Genomic DNA, 22,296 nt, shown 5'->3' with positions numbered 1-22,296 from the left:
TGCCAAGGATTGTGTAATTCAAATGACGTTTTTAATATATAGAAAATCAACAAACGTTGTAAAATGAAAATGAAAAATTAGGATAATTAATATTCATGAATCTCGCTCACAAAAATTAATGTTGCTAAACAAAATTACATAGAGTAAGTCTTATGTGTAAAACAATTCTTTTCATTTGATGCACTACTTTTCAAATAAATGGTGATACAGTACATGTATTTAGAAAACGCTTTGAAGATATCTATCACTGAAATGATTATGATCAGATATCGCGAAAATGAGAGAAACACTGCATACATATTATATCATATATTGATTCACTTAGTTCATTCGTATTCCGACTATGCAAATGAGGTTAATTAATCATATACATACAACATTCGAAAGCTAGTTAGATCAAGGCATAACCACATGTGGAACACGTGTCCCAAGTTTTTGAGTTCGTGAACTATTGAGAAAATGCTTTTTTAAAGTGAATTAATTTCACTGAAAAAAAACATTACACATTGTGTTACCCATATAGAGTATATCTGCCAGGTTTTAGCTCGTGAAAGCAAATTATTCTTTAGATATAGTACAAAACAGCAAATTTTGAAAACTACTATGCAAATTATGGTGATTAGCCTTCATGAATTTTGCCAAAAGATTAATCCGTTCTTGGCATTACCACATAGAATATCTGTACCAAGGTTCATGGAGTTTGAGCCTGTGGTTCTCGAGAAAACAATGGCACAGACAGGCGCACCCATCCACACCTACTAACCCCCCCCCCCCTCACCTCCACACAATCAAACTATGCGTTCCTTTGGGAGCTAAGTAATAGATAGTCAACGAGTTCGGGAGGGTTGTGTGCCAATAAACGAGGGCACATAACCCTACCGAACGAGTTTTCTATCGTACTTATACTACGGCGTGATTGGCTCAAACGGATCTTTTTCAAAATTTTTGCATAATTTTTTGCATGCAATTCAATTGAGTGCTGAACGTGATAAAGGTCTCGCCCTAAGAAAGAGTGGGTTATGGCTCCATATAACCAACCGAAATCAAAGCCTCTGATTGGCCAAGTCGGTCTAGCAGTAGTATAATGAAGTGTATTACTCAGCATCCCCCACCCCACCCATAATTCGAATGTATATCTTTGTCATGAATTTGTAATTACTAAAGGTTCCGACATGATGCTGTTTATACATGTCGCCAAATGCATTTTATCTTTTCAACACATACTTGCTGATCTTATTAAAGTTATCTTATCCTTTAATAACTCTATAAGCTGTTGGTTTCTCGAAGGTCTCTATGATCTTACCGTTAAATTGGGTATTAGGCTTTGAAAAACTCGAGCTAAAAAAACCCACTATTACGGCTTATATTTGCTATTTTTAAAATATGGAAAAGAATACATCATTGAACAGTGTCACATGCTATGAAACGTTTATCTTACAAATCGCTTATTTGTGTCTCTGGGGTACATGTAACCTAAAACAAGGTCTCATCTTGAGTCGTTTCTGATACAATGTTTTTGTGTGTGATATTCTTGAAAGAGAAACTAGCTGGGGTATTTTACGTGTATGAATCTGCAAGGAAAAACTAGCTTTAATATTTGAAATCTTACACATCCTTTGAGCATTATCAATCTAAAGTGACATTTGTGTATGCTCTGTTGACATTGTCAATCAGTTCTATAAATCTTCTTTAATCTGTGTTGATAACTCACGCTTCCCGGGTTCTCTAGTGACTCTGCGTTTATCGTTTAATAGTTGATAACACTATTACCCGGATGTGATATCCCTATCAACGGAGGAAGTTTAGACATACTTCATCTTTATTCAATTTAAGGTGTGTAACGGTTAAAAGGGTTGTATTAATGTATCAGACAGTCAAGACGTGTTACAGAGACAAAGATGCATCGTGGTATTTTGATGGATATTGATCTTGTCAGAACTGACAGCTGTATAAATTATCACACAAACTAATCTTGTCCAATACACTAACACTGACAATCCCATCCATCCATCCATCTATCTACACCTACGATTCATCAAGGCAACATCAAGCATATGGCATATTCAGGCTTCGCTGGCTGAGTCTAACATCTTTTTAATTTTTCAGTAGCACCTTGTTTCTTATAACATTGGAATGTGAAAAGCAACAGCCGGTTAATTGGTACAAGTAGGGTACACGTTTCTATCAACTCGTTCAAAGTAATGCACTATCCTATTGAGAAAACATGTACATGTGATTGAACTGTTGGAATGTCACTTAGTTGAAAATGTTAGTCATTTGAAGAGTGGAACTTTCTGCAAGTGTCTGTATTCAATGAGCTTGTTGAAAATGTTGGTTATTTGAAGAGCATAACGTTTTTGGGGCGAGATCAATAGTTCAATGTAGGATTTAAAAAAAAACTAATTCTTTTAGTTAGACCTCAGACCCCCACCCACCCCCTTCTAACCAAACTGGCTAAAATTGAAAATTGTTTCAGACAGCAAATCAATTTCAAATCAGTATGTATGGCAGTAGTATGTAGTGCTATGAATACAAAGCCAGTATGTAGTGTGGAAAAAAATAGTTCTTTTGTTGACACTTTACTTTTAATGCCATGCATTTACTATGGCGAAAATTCTTCAATTTCCCAATTTGACATGTTTTAGAAATATTCGTATTTAGGTGTATAAACAGATCCATTAAAAGTACAATTTGTTTTGGTAGGATGAGAACTAAAATGTTTCACCCCCCCCCCCCCCATAAAGGAATTTAGTTTTTTATCCTACATTGAACTACTGATCTCACCCCTTAATAGTATCTGTATTCAACGGCTTCGAAAATCCACAAAATTTGAGTAACCCCCCTACCTGGCTTGAAATTTTTCATAACCACCCCTCCTTGACACAAAAATTTTTCATACCCCCCCCCCCCCTCACCATTTTACCGTCATCATAACTTATTAACTGTCAATGCTACAAACATTACACAAATTGAGGTTGAGTGTTCCATTGAAACACCACATGCACACACACACACTCACACACACACATACATACATACATACATACATACATACATACATACACACACACACATACATATATACATACATACATACACACATATACATACATATGTATGTATGTATGTATGTATCTATGTATCTATCTGTCGGTAGTGTATGTGGGTGGGTATGTATTTCCCAAAACGGTTACATATCAGCCTGTGTATAACAGCTTATGAAATGTTTGGCACTTTTATAATACTATATTTGGCAATATATCTTGTTATTGACAATAATGTGCGGTGCAAGTATTTCGTACCAATAAAACGATTTTATAATGTGTGTGGCCATGTTTTTTCTGACCCCTATGGGTGGTTGGATTTCATTTACACTCAAATAATGACATCTTGACTTTAACATAACGCCCACTATTGAAATAGAAACCCTGCAGGACTACAATATCAACATGTTGAAACCTTTGATTTATCATGAATACCCACGGATACAGACTCTGTGTGTGGTTGCAATTTGTAAACACCCTCTGAACACGACTACAGAAATGAATATATAAAAAGTATTGTGTGTAGGATGATAGATGTACATATTATAGGAAAAATTGTAAATATGCCGCAATGTCATGGTTTAAGCTTGGATGTCGAAATACCGCACAATTTAAAACTGAAAGACTTTCAAGGGAAACGCCACTCCAGAAAAGAGATGTATTTTCATGAACTTTGGATTCTTGTGGTCACATACTACCAACCCAGAAAAACTATACAATTGTAATTAGTGTTTTTTATATCTCACGCAATGGTTTTTGCTATGAATTACACAAACAGAGATTTTTGAATTTCAAGGACTAAAAGAATGCTTTCTGGTGCTATTTTAACATGTAAAATTTTGAGTAGCCCCCCCCCTCCCCCTTTCGCTCCCCAATTTTTGGGCTACCCCCTCCTTTCATGCCCCAGTTTTTGAGTGAATATATCAGCCATCCCATTAGAAAAGTGTTCACTTTCCAATAAATAACTGGAAGGCCAACAATAAACAGATAAGAGAAAGCTCACAGTGCCTTTTTCCTACTTGATGCAGTAAAAATGAAATTCCAAGTGTATGAACAGATCATGGTCATAAAGTTCTTGATCTAAGATCTAAAGTTATAATTTATAATAACCATCAAACTAACACATGTTAGTTATCTACAAGATTAACTGTAAGAGAAAGAAGATACACAGAGTTTCCATTGTCTTTTTAATTTGAACTATATTTTATTATATAATGGCACCATATTCCACACAAAGCACAGCTTGCAATCAATTCATTAAAATGTAAATGACACTAATTAACTTGTAGCATAGAACATTTCACAAAGTCTATACAGCAGTATAACACCACAAGATAATCTAACACTGATAGTCTTTCTTGCGAGTCAATAAAAATGTTAAATTGCAGTCTATATGTGTGTCTAAAACATAGAAAACTCCAGTTACCATTTCATGTGAAATTAATAATGAAAGCACTGTATATAAAAACAACAGAATGTCCATGTCTTCTCTATAACTGTATACAATTACAGTATATGCAAATGATCTGATTAATATGCAAGTATATATTTACTCTATCATTGTATCTATTACATGTCAACATTAAATCACGTACACAATAAATGAACACAAATGACAAATTTCTTTTCTTTTTTTAAAAATCCATTAGATTATGTCAAGGTCTATTCAAATTATCCCATTAACATGCAAGTTTATGTACTTTATCATCGATCAAAAGATCACTGGTTTTAAATTACTGTAAAAGACTACATTTTGGTCACGAAAGTATCACAATAAACAAACTTTATCAACAGCAGTGCACGCATTTTCTATATTCACTGTAAATCTTGGGCAGTTTTTTATTTAAAAACTTAAGCTGCAACTTTGAACAGGAACAGGAACATTCCAGGAAGCTACAGGAAAACATACAAAAACTGCGATACAGTGAAAAACTTGAACTTCACATGCCAAAATCACAAATTATTAACATTGAATCTTTTAGATTGAACACAAGCATGTACTTGTAATACATGCAACAGAAACTGTTACAAATATACTAAATATATCAAAGATTTCAAATCTTGCTGCAAACTTTCATTGTAATGGCTCTAATACAATTTATACAACTTAGAAACTTTCCCATAATCAAACATAATTATCAACATCAACAAGGTATGATCAAGTTATTTCGTGTGTGTAGATTTGTGACTCTGTACAAATATCTCTACTAGATTGATTGGTTGTCTTTCAGAAACTTCTGGTGAGTTTTTTTTTAAGTTAAAAGACAATAGGAATCTCTGAAGTGTGTATTCAGTATATACAATTCAATTTCTATACCTAAATGTCCAAACTGACAGCACACAATAGTCATGCACCAACAACACACAAGGTTGTTTTCAACTTGATACAAGAATGTTATCCTTTCCATAGTGATTCAAAAACTACCAGTGTTTCAATCTACAAATCACTGTCAACTTAATACCAATCTTTTAAAATTCTCTGTTTAAAATTCGCACACACAAAATTTCAAAAACATCATATACAATCCTATAAAAGATCTGCGCAGCTGCTTACAATTACTTCAACACATGAACCAAAATTCTAAAATACATGAAAGATGAATACTATGAAATATTCACATAAAATACCTTGGTCAGTTTAGCACAACGCTCCTAGTAAAAGATCTATAGTATTAAGTACTGGTCTTGTCACTAAAATTGCACTTTTAAATGGTTCTTTGCATTGTTAATAAGTACACTTCACATAAAATATTATTTGGACTCTGTACTTGACATGTTAAAGGGAACAACAATCTGGAATTCATTTTATCAAAGAATCACAAAATACAGATCATTTCTTTCATTTTCATGACTTTCCAAGTAATCAGTCATCATAAAGTAATTGTGACTATGAAAGGAGGATCTTGATGGGACACAACAACCTAGCTGGCTCCTACAACCAAAATCACTGTTTTGTCTAAAGTACAGTCCGCTCAACATCATTAGAATTAACTCGGGTCAATTTTTCCCCACTAAGTGAGAGCATAGGTGCCTATGAGTCTGCAGTAATTGCATGAATGTAACTGTAGCATTATTTTGCTGAAGTGATAATCAATCAAGATTACCAGGCAGAACACTTTTTATACCAGAGACTGTTGAAGTTATTTGAGACAACAAACGCAATGTCTGAGGCATTATTCAGTGTCTTCGACAATAATCTTCATTTGTGAGTATTACATTGTAACTTTCTGTCAGTGATAGATGTACAAATACCTTCAGTGACGTTTCCACTGAGTGGCACAGTCAAAGGAATAAACTTGATGAGTGATTCAATTATAATCAGGTCGCATACTATGTACTTTAGACAAAACAGTGATCCTGGTTGTAATCCTATAAACTTGGATTACCAAAGTGTGTTCAAATATAGCTGACGTTAATTTTTGTGCCAGATCTCTCATATTTGAGTCATTTTTGACACAATACATGTCTGAGCAAAAGATATGCTGTTATAATGTTCCAGTCTCACACCGCTTTGAAAAGACAGACTTAATAGGGAATTTGCAATCAAGACAGAGCATGCTCAGACGCAAAGGACTATGGGATTTTCTGTGGTTATCGTAATACTGACCTAATCTAGAGCTACCGATAAAATAAACCTCCCACAATGGTCTATGAATTGATTATTTATGGTTACAAACAATGTATCAACATTGTTTACAATAATAATTGATTAGTATGTATGACATTTCCCATGATGCATCAGTCAACATGGTAGGTTTGCAAGTTCCCTACTGTGTCTATACAATGATTTTATGGAGTGAAATCAAATGAAATTACTTGAATTGAACTACATCAATTCTCAACTTTTGCAAACAGTTTTAACATCCAGGGTGTCTATTCCCTTTAAAAGTATGATTAGATTCCACTGGGGGTCAAGCTATCGAGTTAATTTTGGACAGTTAAGATTTCATCCCATTGTTAGAGCCATGTTCAACAAATAACCCTACCTGACAATCCTCTGTCAATTGCACCACAAAATGTTAAATCTAGTTGGTGCTACATGACTTGTATTTCTTAATGAATTTATAGTGCACATAGTCACTCTCGGAAACCAATTCTATGTGTGTAAAGACATAACATATGTTATCAGTATGTTTAAAACTTACGCCAGTCAGATTTTTTTTTTCGGTTGTATTTTTTGTATTTTGTATTTTTTTAGAGTGATGTCTGCATTTCAAGGTTTCAAACATTTCAAGAATGAGTCATCAAGAGCAACTCTTTAATGTAGCTGGTAAAAGTGATGCCATTTGTTTGTTTGTTTGTTTGTTTGTGTTTTTTCCTCATCTGGTGCAACAATCTACTTAATGCATTTGGTAAAAGTGAACCTGTTTGTATGTGTATTTTATTAGTTTGTCAAATACATGACAAGTAACCTTATAGCCATTATTTCAATCAAAGTACACAGGTATGTGGACATTTTGACTTTTTTTTTACTATCATCTAAAAATCTGTGAATGACTTTGATGTAGAAAACTATGTGGTTCATTAAAATACATATACTATTCTCTTATTTCTACATTTTCTGATTTTCATACAAAAAACCCCAATAGAGTATTTAAGTTTATGTCTATTGATCTTCAAAGTGTTCACAAAACCCATTACATGTATATATATTCTCATTTCACTACAATTGCTTAATATGACCTTGTGAAAAAACAACTCACAGTACCCAAAATAGCAATTTATCTCATGCTAGAAGGTCAAAATATAACAAAGTTGACTTATTCTCACAAGCACCTATACTAACGTATGTGTAGTACATGGCATGGAAGTCTTGGTGTCGATCAAGGAAGCGAATGTTTGTCATTTATATGACACACCTTGGGAGTCAAATTCTATTTCAGGTAATGAGAATTGCAAGAAAACAGAACTTTTTTGACAAAGTCTGTTGTCTTTTGACCCTGTTAAAGGTCATATAACTCTCCGTTAAGTTACCAAGATTTGGTTTAAAATATTGTGGATTACTTGATTTTCAAAGGATTTCATGACTCCCTGCCTGTTTTCAGGAAGATGCATAGAAATTGGACTTGGTGATACTAAGACAAGGATTTATTTCAGTGGACTCCAATAGTATTTCACAGGAATTCCAATATGGGTTAGTGAGTGTTTCTCTAAGAACTGAATGCTATGCTGGTTTTTTTACAGAAAGTCAACCAAGGGTTGCTGACTAAGGAAGCTTTAATACTGAGGACATAGGAGTAGATTTTTTTTTTTACCAAGGAAGTAGTTTGTTTTAGTTTTCACCATGGCAGTAGTTTTCTTTACCATGGGAGTAGTTTTTGATTTTTTTTTACCATGGGAGTAGTTTTTATTTCATGGGAATTTATTTTTACCATGGGAGTGGTTTTTGTTTCATGGGAGTAGTTTTCTTTACCATGGGAGAAGTTTGTTTTAGTTTTTACCATGGCAGTAGTTTTAATTTCACGAGAGTAGTTTTCTTACCATGGGAGTAGTTTGTTTTAGTTTTTACCATGGCAGTAGTTTTAATTTCATGGGAGTAGTTTTCTTTACCATGGGAGTAGTTTGTTTTGTTTTTTGTTTAGTTTTTACCATGGGAATAGTTTGTTTTAATGTTTACCATGGCAATAGTTTTTATTTCATGGGAGTAGTTTTCTTACCATGGGAGTAGTTTGTTCCATGGCAGTAGTTTTTTTGTTTGTTTGTTTTACCATGGGAGTAGTTTGTTTTACTTTTTACCATGGCAGTAGTTTTAATTTCATGGGAGTAGTTTTCTTTACCATGGGAGTAGTTTGTTTTTGTTTTTACCATGGCAGTAGTTTTTTTGTTTGTTTTTTTACCATGGGAGTAGTTTGTTTTACTTTTTACCATGGCAATAGTTTTTATTTCATGGGAGTAGTTTTCTTACCATGGGAGTAGTTTGTTCCATGGCAGTAGTTTTTTTTTTGTTTTTTTTACCATGGGAGTAGTTTGTTTTTCTTTTTACCATGGCAGTAGTTTTCTTTACCATGCGTGAGTAGTTTTTATTTCATGGCAGTAGTTTTCTTTACCATGAGTGAGTAGTTTTTATTTCATGGGAGTAGTTTTCTTACCACGGGAGTAGTTTGTTTTAGTTTTTACCATGGCAGTAGTTTTTATTTCATGGGAGTAGTTTTCTTACCACGGGAGTAGTTTGTTTTAGTTTTTACCATGGCAGTAGTTTTTATTTCATGGGAGTAGTTTTCTTACCATGGGAGTAGTTTGTTTTAGTTTTTACCATGGCAGTAGTTTTTATTTCATGGGAGTAGTTTTCTTTACCATGGGAGTAGTTTGTTTTAGTTTTTACCATGGCAGTAGTTTTTTGTTTGTTTTTTGTTTAGTTTTTACCATGGGAATAGTTTGTTTTAATGTTTACCATGGCAGTAGTTTTTATTTCATGGGAGTAGTTTTCTTTACCATGGGAATAGTTTGTTTTAGTTTTTACCATGGCAGTAGTTTTTATTTCATGGGAGTAGTTTTCATTTCATGGGAGTAGTTTGTTTTAGTTTTTACCATGGCAATAGTTTTTATTTCATGGGAGTAGTTTTCTTACCATGGGAGTAGTTTGTTCCATGGCAGTAGTTTTTTTTTTGTTTTTTTTACCATGGGAGTAGTTTGTTTTACTTTTTACCATGGCAGTAGTTTTCTTTACCATGCATGAGTAGTTTTTATTTCATGGGAGTAGTATTCTTACCATGGGAGTAGTTTGTTCCATGGGAGTAGTTTTTTTGTTTGTTTTTTTACCATGGGAGTAGTTTGTTTTAGTTTTTATCATGGCAGTAGTTTTTATTTCATGGGAGTAGTTTTCTTACCACGGGAGTAGTTTGTTTTAGTTTTTACCATGGCAGTAGTTTTTATTTCATGGGAGTAGTTTTCTTACCACGGGAGTAGTTTGTTTTAGTTTTTACCATGGCAGTAGTTTTTATTTCATGGGAGTAGTTTTCTTACCACGGGAATAGTTTGTTTTAGTTTTTACCATGGCAGTAGTTTTTATTTCATGGGAGTAGTTTTCTTACCACGGGAGTAGTTTGTTTTAGTTTTTTACCATGGCAGTAGTTTTTATTTCATGGGAGTAGTTTTCTTACCACGGGAGTAGTTTGTTTTAGTTTTTACCATGGCAGTAGTTTTTATTTCATGAGAGTACTTTTCTTACCACGGGAGTAGTTTGGTTTAGTTTTTACCATGGCAATAGTTTTTATTTCATGGGAGTAGTTTTCTTTACCATGGGAGTAGTTTGTTTTAGTTTTTACCATGGCAGTAGTTTTTATTTCATGAGAGTACTTTTCTTACCATGGGAGTAGTTTGGTTTAGTTTTTACCATGGCAATAGTTTTTATTTCATGGGAGTAGTTTTCTTTACCATGGGAGTAGTTTGGTTTAGTTTTTACCATGGCAATAGTTTTTATTTCATGGGAGTAGTTTTCTTTACCATGGGAGTAGTTTATTTCATATGAATAGTTTTCATTTTATGGGAGTAGGTTTTTTACCATGGGAGTAGTTTTTTTTTTCTTTTTTTCTTTTTTTTCTTTTTTATAGTTTTTACCATAGCAGTAGTTTATATTTCATGGAAGTAGTTTTCTTTTACCATGGAAGTAGTTTTTTTACCGTGGGAATACTTTTGTTTTACCATGGAAAATTTTTTCTCATGCCATGGGAATACTTTTTTTACCGTAGGAGTAGGTTTACTTTTACCATGGGAATTGTTCCTTTTTTTTAGTTTCTATTTTATGGGAATAGTTTTGAAATGGTAAATAAAAAACATTACTCCTGTGTCCTCATTAAGCCTCCATAGCTGACATACTACAATGATTAGATTATGTAATTGGGGGTTTTCTTAACTCTCAACTTTAACTATTTACAGTTTTTTTTACATTTTATCTCAATTTTCTGTATTTTTTCCACATTATACCACCTCTTATTTTGTATGTATGCTTTTATAACCTTTAGTAATTCCTATAGGAACTGTTACATGTTTGAATATTAAATATAACTGACATGAATGGGCACATCACAGGCTTGGCAATATCTTCATGAGGTTTGTTATTAAGTAAACACATGGAGTTTTATAGCTGTTTGATGTTATCCCTTAGTTGTGTTGCTAGATTGACTCTGAAAAAAAAAATTGTGAGTATTTTTTTTTTTTTTCTATTTGAACATTTATGTGTACAATACATGTTCATATATACTGACTATACTAGTCTGCATGTCAGATTGAACAGTTCCAAAAATTAAATGAACCATGTCACCAAATAATTCATGGATTGACTGTCCAAGTATTTACAATGCTACATATTCAGAACCCACAGAGAAAGATCACTGGATCTCTCTGAAGCTTCATGATGATTCAAAAACCAGAGTAAATGGTGAAAACAAGACCACATCAAGACAGGTCTCAGTATGTTATTCTGATTTCTAAAAACCTTGCTAAATATTACAGTTATGAAATCTCAATCACGTATATGACTTCCGATGAACATGTTCATGATTGACTTTTTCAGGTACAGTGGGGTATCTGCCACCATTTGGAACTCAACACTGAAGACATAAATGATTCACACAAAACGTTTGAAGAGAATCAGCTGATTCGTAAGGAAACATTTTAGCAACTTCCTTCAACTCTGAGCATAAAAAATATCAGAATGCCTCACCAGTTTGAGGTTCCTTGGGCAATGTATAGCACTGATTAAAAGTATTTCCAAGTCACAATTTTGGAGATAGTATTGGGGGAAATTTCTTTATGGACGGACAATGTTAATTATTCACTTCTCAGAGATTCTTCTTTTCATTCAACATTTTGATGCTACAAACAGGATTTCAGCTATACATATGCAATGTTTTTTTCAGACTTCAAAAAAGTTGAGGTCTGAATACATGTCTTCGTCAAAACTTGTCTAAAATTCAGTAACTGTATCCAATATGGACGTGTGGCCATATCGTAATGTTTGTATATAATTCTTGTCTCTGATGCCTTAGAAACAGCCAAATGACCACCTCTCTCCTTCCAAGTTTGTTAACATTACCTTGGGCAAGTGCTTCAGTAACCGTTTGGCCTTTGGATCTCTTCGTTTCCTGGTATAGATTACTGTGAGAACAAACATTGGATCCATGCATTTATTCTGCATTCCAACTTTTATTCTGTGGCATTCATTGTTATCATTGGTATCAATGGGATAGTCATTAGCAGAGTAGATTGTTGTGTCACTATGGTAACTATATAATTCTTCATCATCTACATCAGTGAATCGATACAGATGAGCAGAAGAGTACATGAGGATCGGTGTTTCTACCAATCGTCGACTGGCAGTACTTGATGTCCCACTTTGCACAGTTGCAGGCGTTGAACTTCTACTGTGGGTGTTTGAACCTAATTCCATTGAAGGTTTGTGTTGTTGTTTGTCAATATCACCATCCCCTATCTCATTACTTTGGTCCTTTATCTCAGTACTCTCTGAGTGTCTAGCAGTTGTTACGATCCTGCCCACTCTAGCAGCATCACCACCAGCTAATAATTCATCTATGGGTGTCACATTCTCCTTGCTTGTAAACTGACCTGTCTCCCCTACACTATTTGGTACAACAAGATAACCTTGTTCATTATATATCTCAGCAGAGATTGTATGCACATTGTCACTTTGACTGGTCCTACTTTTTTCTCCTTTTGGGCCATTCTCGTCATCCTTTGCTGGTGGTACAATATCGCTCACAACAAGTTGGACATCACTTTGTCTATTGCTTGATTTCTCTTCATCCTGATGTCCTTCCAGTACTTCTTCTTGCTCTGTTTCTTCAACCAAGGTACTGTCTGTCCCAAGAGTTGATGTTCTAACTCTCCCTGCAATGGTACTGCTCTCAGATTCTGAGCTAGACCATCGATGTCTGCTTGATAGATGAGACCTACTATGCAGGGAGATCTCTGGGTATGGTGATGACACAGGAGAACTATCACCGGTGGACATCCTTATACGAGCTGAAATAACACCAAAACAAACTCTTAGTCCAATGTTCTCATTTCAATAGCACACAAAGTTGACAGGGTACTATCAACAGTTTTCATTCACATGAATAAGACATATCTCACATGTGCTCATTCTACATTTTACATTCAAATTCATTGCAGTTACTATTATGGTACACTTTAACTGATTTTAATACTTGTATGCACAGCATCACAATACTCTTCTCATGATGTATAAAGCATGTATAGTTAACAAAACCTACTATCACTTGTATTCAACATTTGCAGTTTGACCTAATAGCAAGAACATTAAACTTCGTAGCGTATTCCCAAATACTATCAATATACATGTATATGCATCTACATGGATCGACTTTGACATGTTTGTCATCAATTTCAGTATTGCGAGTTCAGATTGTAATAATGCATTGCTTCCTTCTATGTCAAGAAATCACTTAACCACTGTGTCTATTTAATCCACAGGAAACAAAGACAGCATTTCCTTGCTCATATGTTTGACAGACAAGATAACTTACTTTGGGTGGTAGTGGGATGTAGATCATCGATAGCTGGGCAGATGATGTTAAGATCTAGTAGTCGTTGGGCTAAACCCATGGCTATCTCAACTTCAATACACTGGTCATCAACATGGAACTGACTGGTATATACCTCTGATCAAATAATGAATATTAATTTCATAAGGTGTAAGAACTATAATATTACTGACACTTAAACATGAATATATCAATATTTATTTGAGTATAATTATCGTTTATTCATAAATTATGAAAAGTCAGAGTCAGGTCAAATTTTCTTTGTGTTCTACTTCTTACATGTGCTTTTGCTTAGGGAAAGAGCATTCTTAAATTATATTTAATTTTCATTATATTCAACCGTTTCCTCTAAAAAGCTCACTCAGTTGCAAACGTAATCAGTAACACCAACCATTTCATTTACTAAACTTGCTACAGGCACACTATATTAGAATGATTGAAATGATAAAACATGCTTAAAGTGGCTTCAAATTCATTGTAAACAAGCGAGTATGTAACATAACCCTGTCACATAGTCCCTAACCTAAATGAAATGAAATATTAGAGCAGAATCATGGTCGAGAAATCACAATGAAGTGATTATCAGTATGGACATTCATATCTCCTGAGTTTGTGCTTTTCTGTGCATACATAATCTACATGTTCTAGCAAACATAAGACATATGGATGGAAACAGGGCTATAGATATATCACCCTGACATGAATGTCACACAAAAGTTACATAAAATGCTAATTGGGCATAATCTGATTCTGACCAAGCATTTGATCAGTACTGCAGAATTCCTGTCACGATACACAGTATCTGATATTGATTTTACTCACCCTTAGCAGGATAATTAACCATGATCCAATCCACTAATTGTTTACCAGTGAAACATTTCCGAATATTATGCAAGTCATGTCTCATTGTCTGCAATAGTTCTCGTGGTGGTAATTGAAGGCTGCTGGCAAATGTTTCACCTTCTTCGGATTGCTGTTAGATAAGTTAATGAAACAAAAATAACTCCGACTGTAAACTCTCACTGCACTACTTGATTAGCAACACTTCTCATGATTCAAGACAATTATTAATTGAACTCTGAATGTAACCTACAAACTACACAGTAGTCAAGAAAATAAGCTCGACAACAAACCACGATTTCACTGACAAGTGAGTTTCTCAAAGCAACATTAGCTGACATGCATCAATATCTGTCCTTTGATTACTTCATTTGAAAAAAAAACCTAATAAGTTAATTATTCCATGGTGGGGTTGGACATCTGTAGATACACAAAGTTTCTGTATTAAAGAGAAAGTTATATACCAACTACTGTTGTGAGACGGGTATTGGGTCAATGACTGAAATGTAATATATGATGATGGATTCTGGTGGAACACTGTCTAGACCCTGTAGGGTTAACGTATTGACACAGCTATTACCATCACATGTAAATCATGTGATGGAGCCATTGAAGTGGAACCCTGTCTAGACCCTGTAGGGTTAATGTATTCACACAGCTAACCATTACATGTAAATCATGAAGTAAAACTCTGTCTACACCCTGTAGGGTTAATGTATTAACACAGCTAACCATCACATGTAAATCATGTGCTGGAGCCATACAAGTGGAGCCCTGTCTAACTCCTCTAGGGTTAACTTATTCACGCAGCTAACCATCACATGTAAATCATGTGGTAAGTGAAACCCTGTCCAAACTATGTAGGGTTATTGTACTCACAGAGAACACAGTCACATGTTCATCATGTGATAAAGCAAACACATGGAACCCCTCTCTAGACCATGTAAGGTCATTATTGTCACACAGTAATACTCAGACCTATGGAATTCATAATCAAACAATAATTCATAACAACATTGTCTATCTTGGAAACTACCGCTGAATGGCATTTTACTATTAAAATTTAATTCAACATTTATTGGATAATACCATGCCCTAGCAAATATGGAAATGCACACAAATTTAACATGCAGAAATTGTGTGAATACAATCATTTAGCAGACTACTGGAAAACTGTTTAGGTCCAAAAGCTATTTTTCCAAGTTGAATTTCATCATCTTAGGTCAAAATATGCAAAGAAATTTACTTTTGTCATTTAATTTGAAGGAATGAATTTTTTTTGTAATGACTAATCACTAGCATAAAGAGAACACAATGAGATGTTTACACTGCATGAAAAGGGAGGTTATCAGAGTGGAATAATGGAATTAAGTTAGAAGAATCACGATAAACATTTGTGGACAAAATAATTTGGAGAGAATATAGATATATTGAGAGATGATAGTGGTGACAGAAGCAATCAAACTATGCTTTGTTGTAACATAAAGATATCAAATTCAGTCTAAGCCGGAAACTTTGCATCATAATTCCACCCACTCAACTTGGAGTAATATTTGTCACAGTAATTGCTGAATAGACTTATCTGAAGTACCTGTGGTGCACACATAAAATATACCTAAGTATCTAATTGAACTTCAATTTGAACAAATGAGTTTTTAAGAACCCGTACATTATTTGAACTTAAGTTTCTTCCTCAAGTGATGACTCTTGTTATGCGAATATAACAAGTTTATTCTAATTATCATATCTATTTTTATGAACACACTCTATGAATTGAAACTTCAAAAATGATTAATATACCACAGGGTCATCACATTTTACAGACTAACCTCTCTTGATCATCGTATCATAAGTACTGACGTCTATATTCCATTGTACAATTTCATACAAAAGACACTCCTGAAATGAGTTTCCTACTAAGATCAGCTTTTATTGAATATTACAACTATAATCCATTCTACTTATTTCAATAAAGAAAACTTGAAGGAGCTCAAAAGATTCTTTTTCATCACAGATAGAACAGAATCCACCTGGAATCTTTTGTGAGAGCTAAAACCATTCAATTGAGATATGAGAAGATACATTCTGAAACGTATTAATCATATCATATGATATATTTATCGTATGAATTTATATTTACTTATTCATCAATGTAAATGCTCCCTCTGATAACAAGTTTCTATATCTGTGATTGTCACAGTCAACCCAATTGGCACAATTTTCTTCCAAAACTAAACAACGCTACAGAATACTATAGACTATACATATCTTGTTAAACAGTATAAGGCTATGTGTAATGCATGCCAAATCTTGGAACAACTACCCATGTATGTACTTAAAATTCAACTGCATCTTGTTTTGCTTCAATTAAAACCACACTTAAAAATTTGAAACACAATTATAAATTGGATTTCTGGATGTGGGGGTGTAGGGGGTGACAGTGAGTGGGTATCTACGGTAACTAACTGAGATTTCTATTCCATAAAAGGAGAGATAAAGTTAAATCTAACAATATATTTCTGATAAGATTGCACCTGTCATAACATTTCCTTCAGGCAAATCTAGAGAAAAGAAACCCTACATACTACTTAGAAATGCACGTGCGAACCCACCTCGTGACATCTCTTAGCGAAGTTTGAAAATGTCAAGAGTTCTTTCGTTTCTAGTGTAGCTGTCACAGCACACAGTGTAGATTGATAAGTAGCAACCGTCAAAGGTGTACTTTCATTACGTATTTGCATTAGCCAAAACGATTGAATCAAAAAAATTACTAAGCAACTCCTGGGAATTAATAATCTGATTATCAAAATTAATGAAGTGATGAAGTAGGAAATATGCTCTCGTTAGTATTAAGATAATCTAATTATCAAAATTACAAAGAAACGATAAAGTAGGATATATGATATTATCAATATTAAGATAGCTTTTGGTGATCAGAACTCATAGAACAATATATCAATTATTGGTGATTTTGTTAAAGGTTACAAATAACTTCAAATTAGGATTAAAATTTGAGAAAAAACATGTCTCTGGCAGAAGTTTGGAAAAAAGTTGGACCTCAACATAACATATGTTCCTATTTAATCCTCATATTAGGCAAAATAAAAAGAGTTGATTGGTTCCGGTTACCTGGGCCGACCTCACCTAGTTTTTCATGCCGACCCTAAGCTTTTTTTACATATTCGAGAAAAAAATTAAATAAAATCACGAAAAGTCTCACAAGAAATAGTGGATGCGGAAACTGACATCAACTTAAAAAGACAATATATAACTGTTATTCCAATCTGTAATGGCTTTTACATCTGTTGAGAAGAAACCAATAACACAGAGACCATATGGAAAACTTAACTACCTGAACTAGACACTTGCATATGAAAAACAATAAAATAAAATAAAATAAAAAATCTACCTACCCAACCTATTCTAAAATTGAACGTAATCAGAACCGCACAATTTTTTTCAACACCTAAACTATACTGATAACATAATGATAATCCAAAACCATGGGATACTGACATTGGGATTTTTAATACTGTCTATACACGACTAAAATCTATCAAAGTTGCCCACACATGTTCCCCATTGAAATAATTATCTTGATGTCCAAGCATTACTATAATTCTAACAAGGTTCTCTCATTCTCCCACAAAGGTTCTGAAACCCTAACGAAGCAGTGCCTTCATGTAAAAAGATACTTTGTGAATGCCACACACATCTTGTTGACAAATATTTTGCTGCCAATTAAACCACAGAGTGATCAGTGTCATGGCAATCCTAGTATAACTCACAAACTACTATACTAACAAAGTCTGACAGGAGTTCAGTGCTGTTCTTCAGGAACAACTCATATATTACTAGATTTACAATTCAACAAGTGTTGAACCACGGAAACAAGGAATAATCTATTACACTATTTTCATTGAATCACATCCGCAACATCTCACATGGAATATCCTGTTCTGGATACACATCACGTACTTCAAAAGTGATGGATGGATGGATGAATCTTCTATTTGTATTTCATCACATTTTTGGCTACAAAGACGACATTTTCAGTCAAATCCTTTACAAGACATTCTACCAGTTGGTGCACAAAACAGACATTGATATGTCTAGCAAGATATTTGGACGTTTCTTTAATACTATGATATCTACATCCATTAAGAACTAACAAATATTTCCTCAAATATATTGCATCTTAATACTAAATATTCAAAACTTTAACTTTCAAGAAGTGTCAGAGAGTGACAGAAAAGTAAACAAGGTTTACATAGGCAGGAGATTTAGAGCAAGTAATTACCAGGCAGATCTTTGGCCTCTTTCCACAGGGTGTTTAATTTCACGATTGTTAGCTCTCTATTTAGGTGCCGTGTACTGTTCACAGCAAGAAATCACAACACCTTAAAGGCGTTATACTTCAACCTTGTCTTCCGTTTGATTGATTTAATGAGATACGTACCTGGCCTTTATGAGGTGAATTCTCTACCACAAAATGAATGGCTTAATCTAATGTAGTAAGCTATAATTTGAACACATATGATGTACGTACATCAATAGCCTTTGCATTGTAACCAACAATACTATCACTGATGGATTTTAGTTAAATAATTCAACATTTGCACTTTCATTAACTATGACATGGCTTTTTTTACCATCAGCGTTAGTACCCTTTTGATATCAGATATTTGACTCTTACCACATACATCAAAGATGTATTACATTTATACAGTGGTTCCATTGCCTTGTTTGAACTGTATATTTTACAACACTATGTAAGTCGACACTTTGTATATTTTAGGTTAATAAGCTCCTGTGGCCTTCTTTGCATATAAACTTACTTATTGCGCATACTAGATTTATGAACACTTCCTGTTATTATACTAATCTTTGCCTATAAACTTACTTATTGTGCATACTAAATTTACGGACACTTTTCCTGTTTTTATGTTAATCTTTGCCTATAAACTTACTTATTGCGCATACTAGATTTATGGACACTTTTCCTGTTATTATATTTAAATCAACATTACTTTTGGGGTGGGGTGGGGGTGGGGGGTTTACAGGCTTTCGCACCATAACTTGATAAGTTTGATATTTTTTGGAACCCCACCTATTCTTACTGAATATGCACAGTACTGTACAAGTTGTTGATTGAGTGGAAATTCTATGAAATCTACTAAAATTCCCTGGTTTGTTACATAGGTGGTAACATTATGCATAAAGAGAACATTACTGTTTGCCAGGTTTTTGAAATCTTAGCCAAAAAACGCTTTCAAAACTATTAAAATCTAACAAGCTTACTCCATAATACTATTTAGAAAGAAACATTATATATTGCCTACGACTGCACATTACTTTTTCAACTCACTGACCCAACAGTTTCAAAATATTTCAAGAACAATAAGCAAATAATGTGTTCACTTGGAGTTTCAAAGACATGATGGTTACAAAACACTTTTTAAGAATTAGATAAATGGACCAAAATTGTGAGGATGTATTTCTTAAATTGAGGGCATAATTGGATTAAATTCTTAGTGCTTTTGACAGGAAGTACCAGATTGAAAAGAACACATTTAGCCAGGATATTACATTAAATACTGATATAAAAGGAGTCTTTCTTATAATGACTGATTGGCCTAGAACACTGATTAATAGCCTGAGAAATCTTTAAATTGATTAAGATTCGTACACACAGTGTTACCTGTCCTTGGCCACTTAGACCATTGTAGGTATTCTTGTCAGGATGGTTTTTTCTAATATGTGAAACATGTACAAGTAAAGACACACACTTGTCAGTGACTAACTTAGCTATAATTGAGTTACGACAACTCACCAAGTTTACAGCTAGAGCTTACAGCTTTCATTATTGTCTGGTATACTTGTATTCTTTGTCATGATAAATAACATTGTTGTTCTACTAAACAGAATTATTAATGGACCAGGGATGAAGTTCTATATAAAGCTGTAGATTAAACCTTTAGACATTTCTTATTACCATCGTACTCAATCTGATTAAAATCTGATGTGTTGAAAGCGGCTAGATGCCTTTACTTGTCGCTATTTCCACCGTGTTATGACGTTTCTTTTGTTCCAGGTGATCACCACCTTCCCACATCTGACCATGTGTTATGAAAATCTTGTTTGAATCTCAAGGATCTTGAAAGGTTTCTTCAACCAATCAGTATGCTTCTTTCAAAATCGTTCAGAAAGACAACGCTGCCAACGACAGGTCGTGTTGTCAACGCATGCTCTGTGTGTATGTTTGTTTTTTCAATTTCTCCAGTGTGCGCAGCTGCCAACGTAACGCTCATCCTGATTGGCTACTCAAAAGTCCAAGATTCAAACAAGATTTTCTATTACACAGGGATAGATGTTGGAAGGTGGCGATCACCCGGAACAAAACAAATGACACAAAACGATGGAAATAGAGGTAAATAAAGACATCTAGTCGCTTTCAACACATCAGATTTTAATCAGATTGCCTCATACTAGGCATAAGTCAGTTTGTTTGTGAATACAAAATTGATCTAGAATGTCCAACTTTCTCAACAAGCTGATTATTTTGCATTGGACTATAAATATAGACAACATTCACAACTATACTAAATCATTTAAGAAATGATGAAATATTGAGTTTTCAACTAAAAAGCCATAAAATCAGGTAAATCACTGCTTCTAAGGCCATATAAATCTTTAAACATTTCAGCATTTGAAAGCATTCATGCTAAAATTCTTCAAAACCACATCACTTATATTTCTTACACCTTATTCTCAAATGTGTCATGTGCTATCAGACAAAAACAATTACTCTTTGCTAGGTAAAGGTGAAAATAATCATCACTGTGAGAGATTGAGGAGATAATCTTTCACAAATCAAAAATTGTCTTGAACCTGTATTTTACATGCAAATGATTAGGAGATGGTGTGAGGTTAAAGCTATACATTGTCACTATTAAACAGACCACACGAAGGTAGATTTGTGAAGTCCACCACCTGCCAACAGAAACGGATGAATGTTAATCATCTCTTAGTAGTGTCACATCACATCATTTTATCAGCTTGGAACAAGTTCATATACGAGACATTCAGGAACGAAGAATATTTCTAAAGCTAATTAATTTTGCTGTGTCAAATAGCGATTAATTAAAAAAACATATACTGTAACGCAATCCATGCTAATGTTTTTAATTGATTTTAGTTGGGCTATCATAATAAATCATAATCTTGGATGTTCCAATTTTTTAGTTTTTAAACCACTGTATTAATTTACATTTTTTTCTTTCAAATTACAAATAATTTTGACAAACATAAGTCAAGTTTAAGGAAATGATGAAATCCGAAATAACCCTGACCACAAAGTGTATGTAAGACGATGAACCCAAACTTCTTTCAAACGGTTATCTTGGTAAATACAAATTTATGAATTTTGAATTGAATTTTCAAATTCAAAACACTACAACTCTTATTAAAGTTTTAAAACTTCCTATCATGGCTTACCAAAAATGGACTTTATTCAAATGATGTCCACTGCTTTTAATGTTCGAAAACACAAGCAGTAATCTCTACTGACAAAGACAAATTGTGACTACAGATAATTATCTCTTAGTTTATAAGGACAGCAATACTACAAGTATTACTGTAAATCAGTAGATTAATGAATGAAGCTTAGTACCAACTGTCAAAGGGTATCATTGATGGTCAGGAAAACACTGCAGTTAAATGGCATATTCACATCCACAACAAATGAATGAAACACGTACATGTATATAGTGGTATACAGGTATGCTAACAGTAAACATAAAAAGGTTGAACAGTGAAATTGTATGGAATAAAAAGTACCATCAGCAGATTAACAAAGACAAGTTGTATATCATATGATGACAGATTCA

The 22,296-nt window shown here is 33.9% G+C and overlaps 1 protein-coding gene across 1 annotated transcript in view; it reads right to left on the bottom strand.

Moving 5' to 3' along the window:
• Positions 1 to 4,244: 4,244 nt before the first annotated feature.
• Positions 4,245 to 22,296, bottom strand: part of LOC144446730 (uncharacterized) — a 58,141-nt gene continuing 40,089 nt past the window's right edge. Inside the window, exons 27-29 of the mRNA XM_078136552.1 lie at positions 14,390 to 14,540; positions 13,550 to 13,684; positions 4,245 to 13,025 (exon numbers count right to left, since the gene is read on the bottom strand). Coding sequence (XP_077992678.1) covers positions 12,028 to 13,025; positions 13,550 to 13,684; positions 14,390 to 14,540 — 1,284 coding nt within the window. The 3' untranslated portion in view covers positions 4,245 to 12,027. The remainder of the gene's footprint in view (positions 13,026 to 13,549; positions 13,685 to 14,389; positions 14,541 to 22,296) is intronic.

This window comes from Glandiceps talaboti, chromosome 15 (assembly GCF_964340395.1).
Source record: "Glandiceps talaboti chromosome 15, keGlaTala1.1, whole genome shotgun sequence".
NCBI lineage: Eukaryota > Metazoa > Hemichordata > Enteropneusta > Spengelidae > Glandiceps > Glandiceps talaboti.
This window is presented reverse-complemented; position numbering and strand designations above follow the sequence as displayed.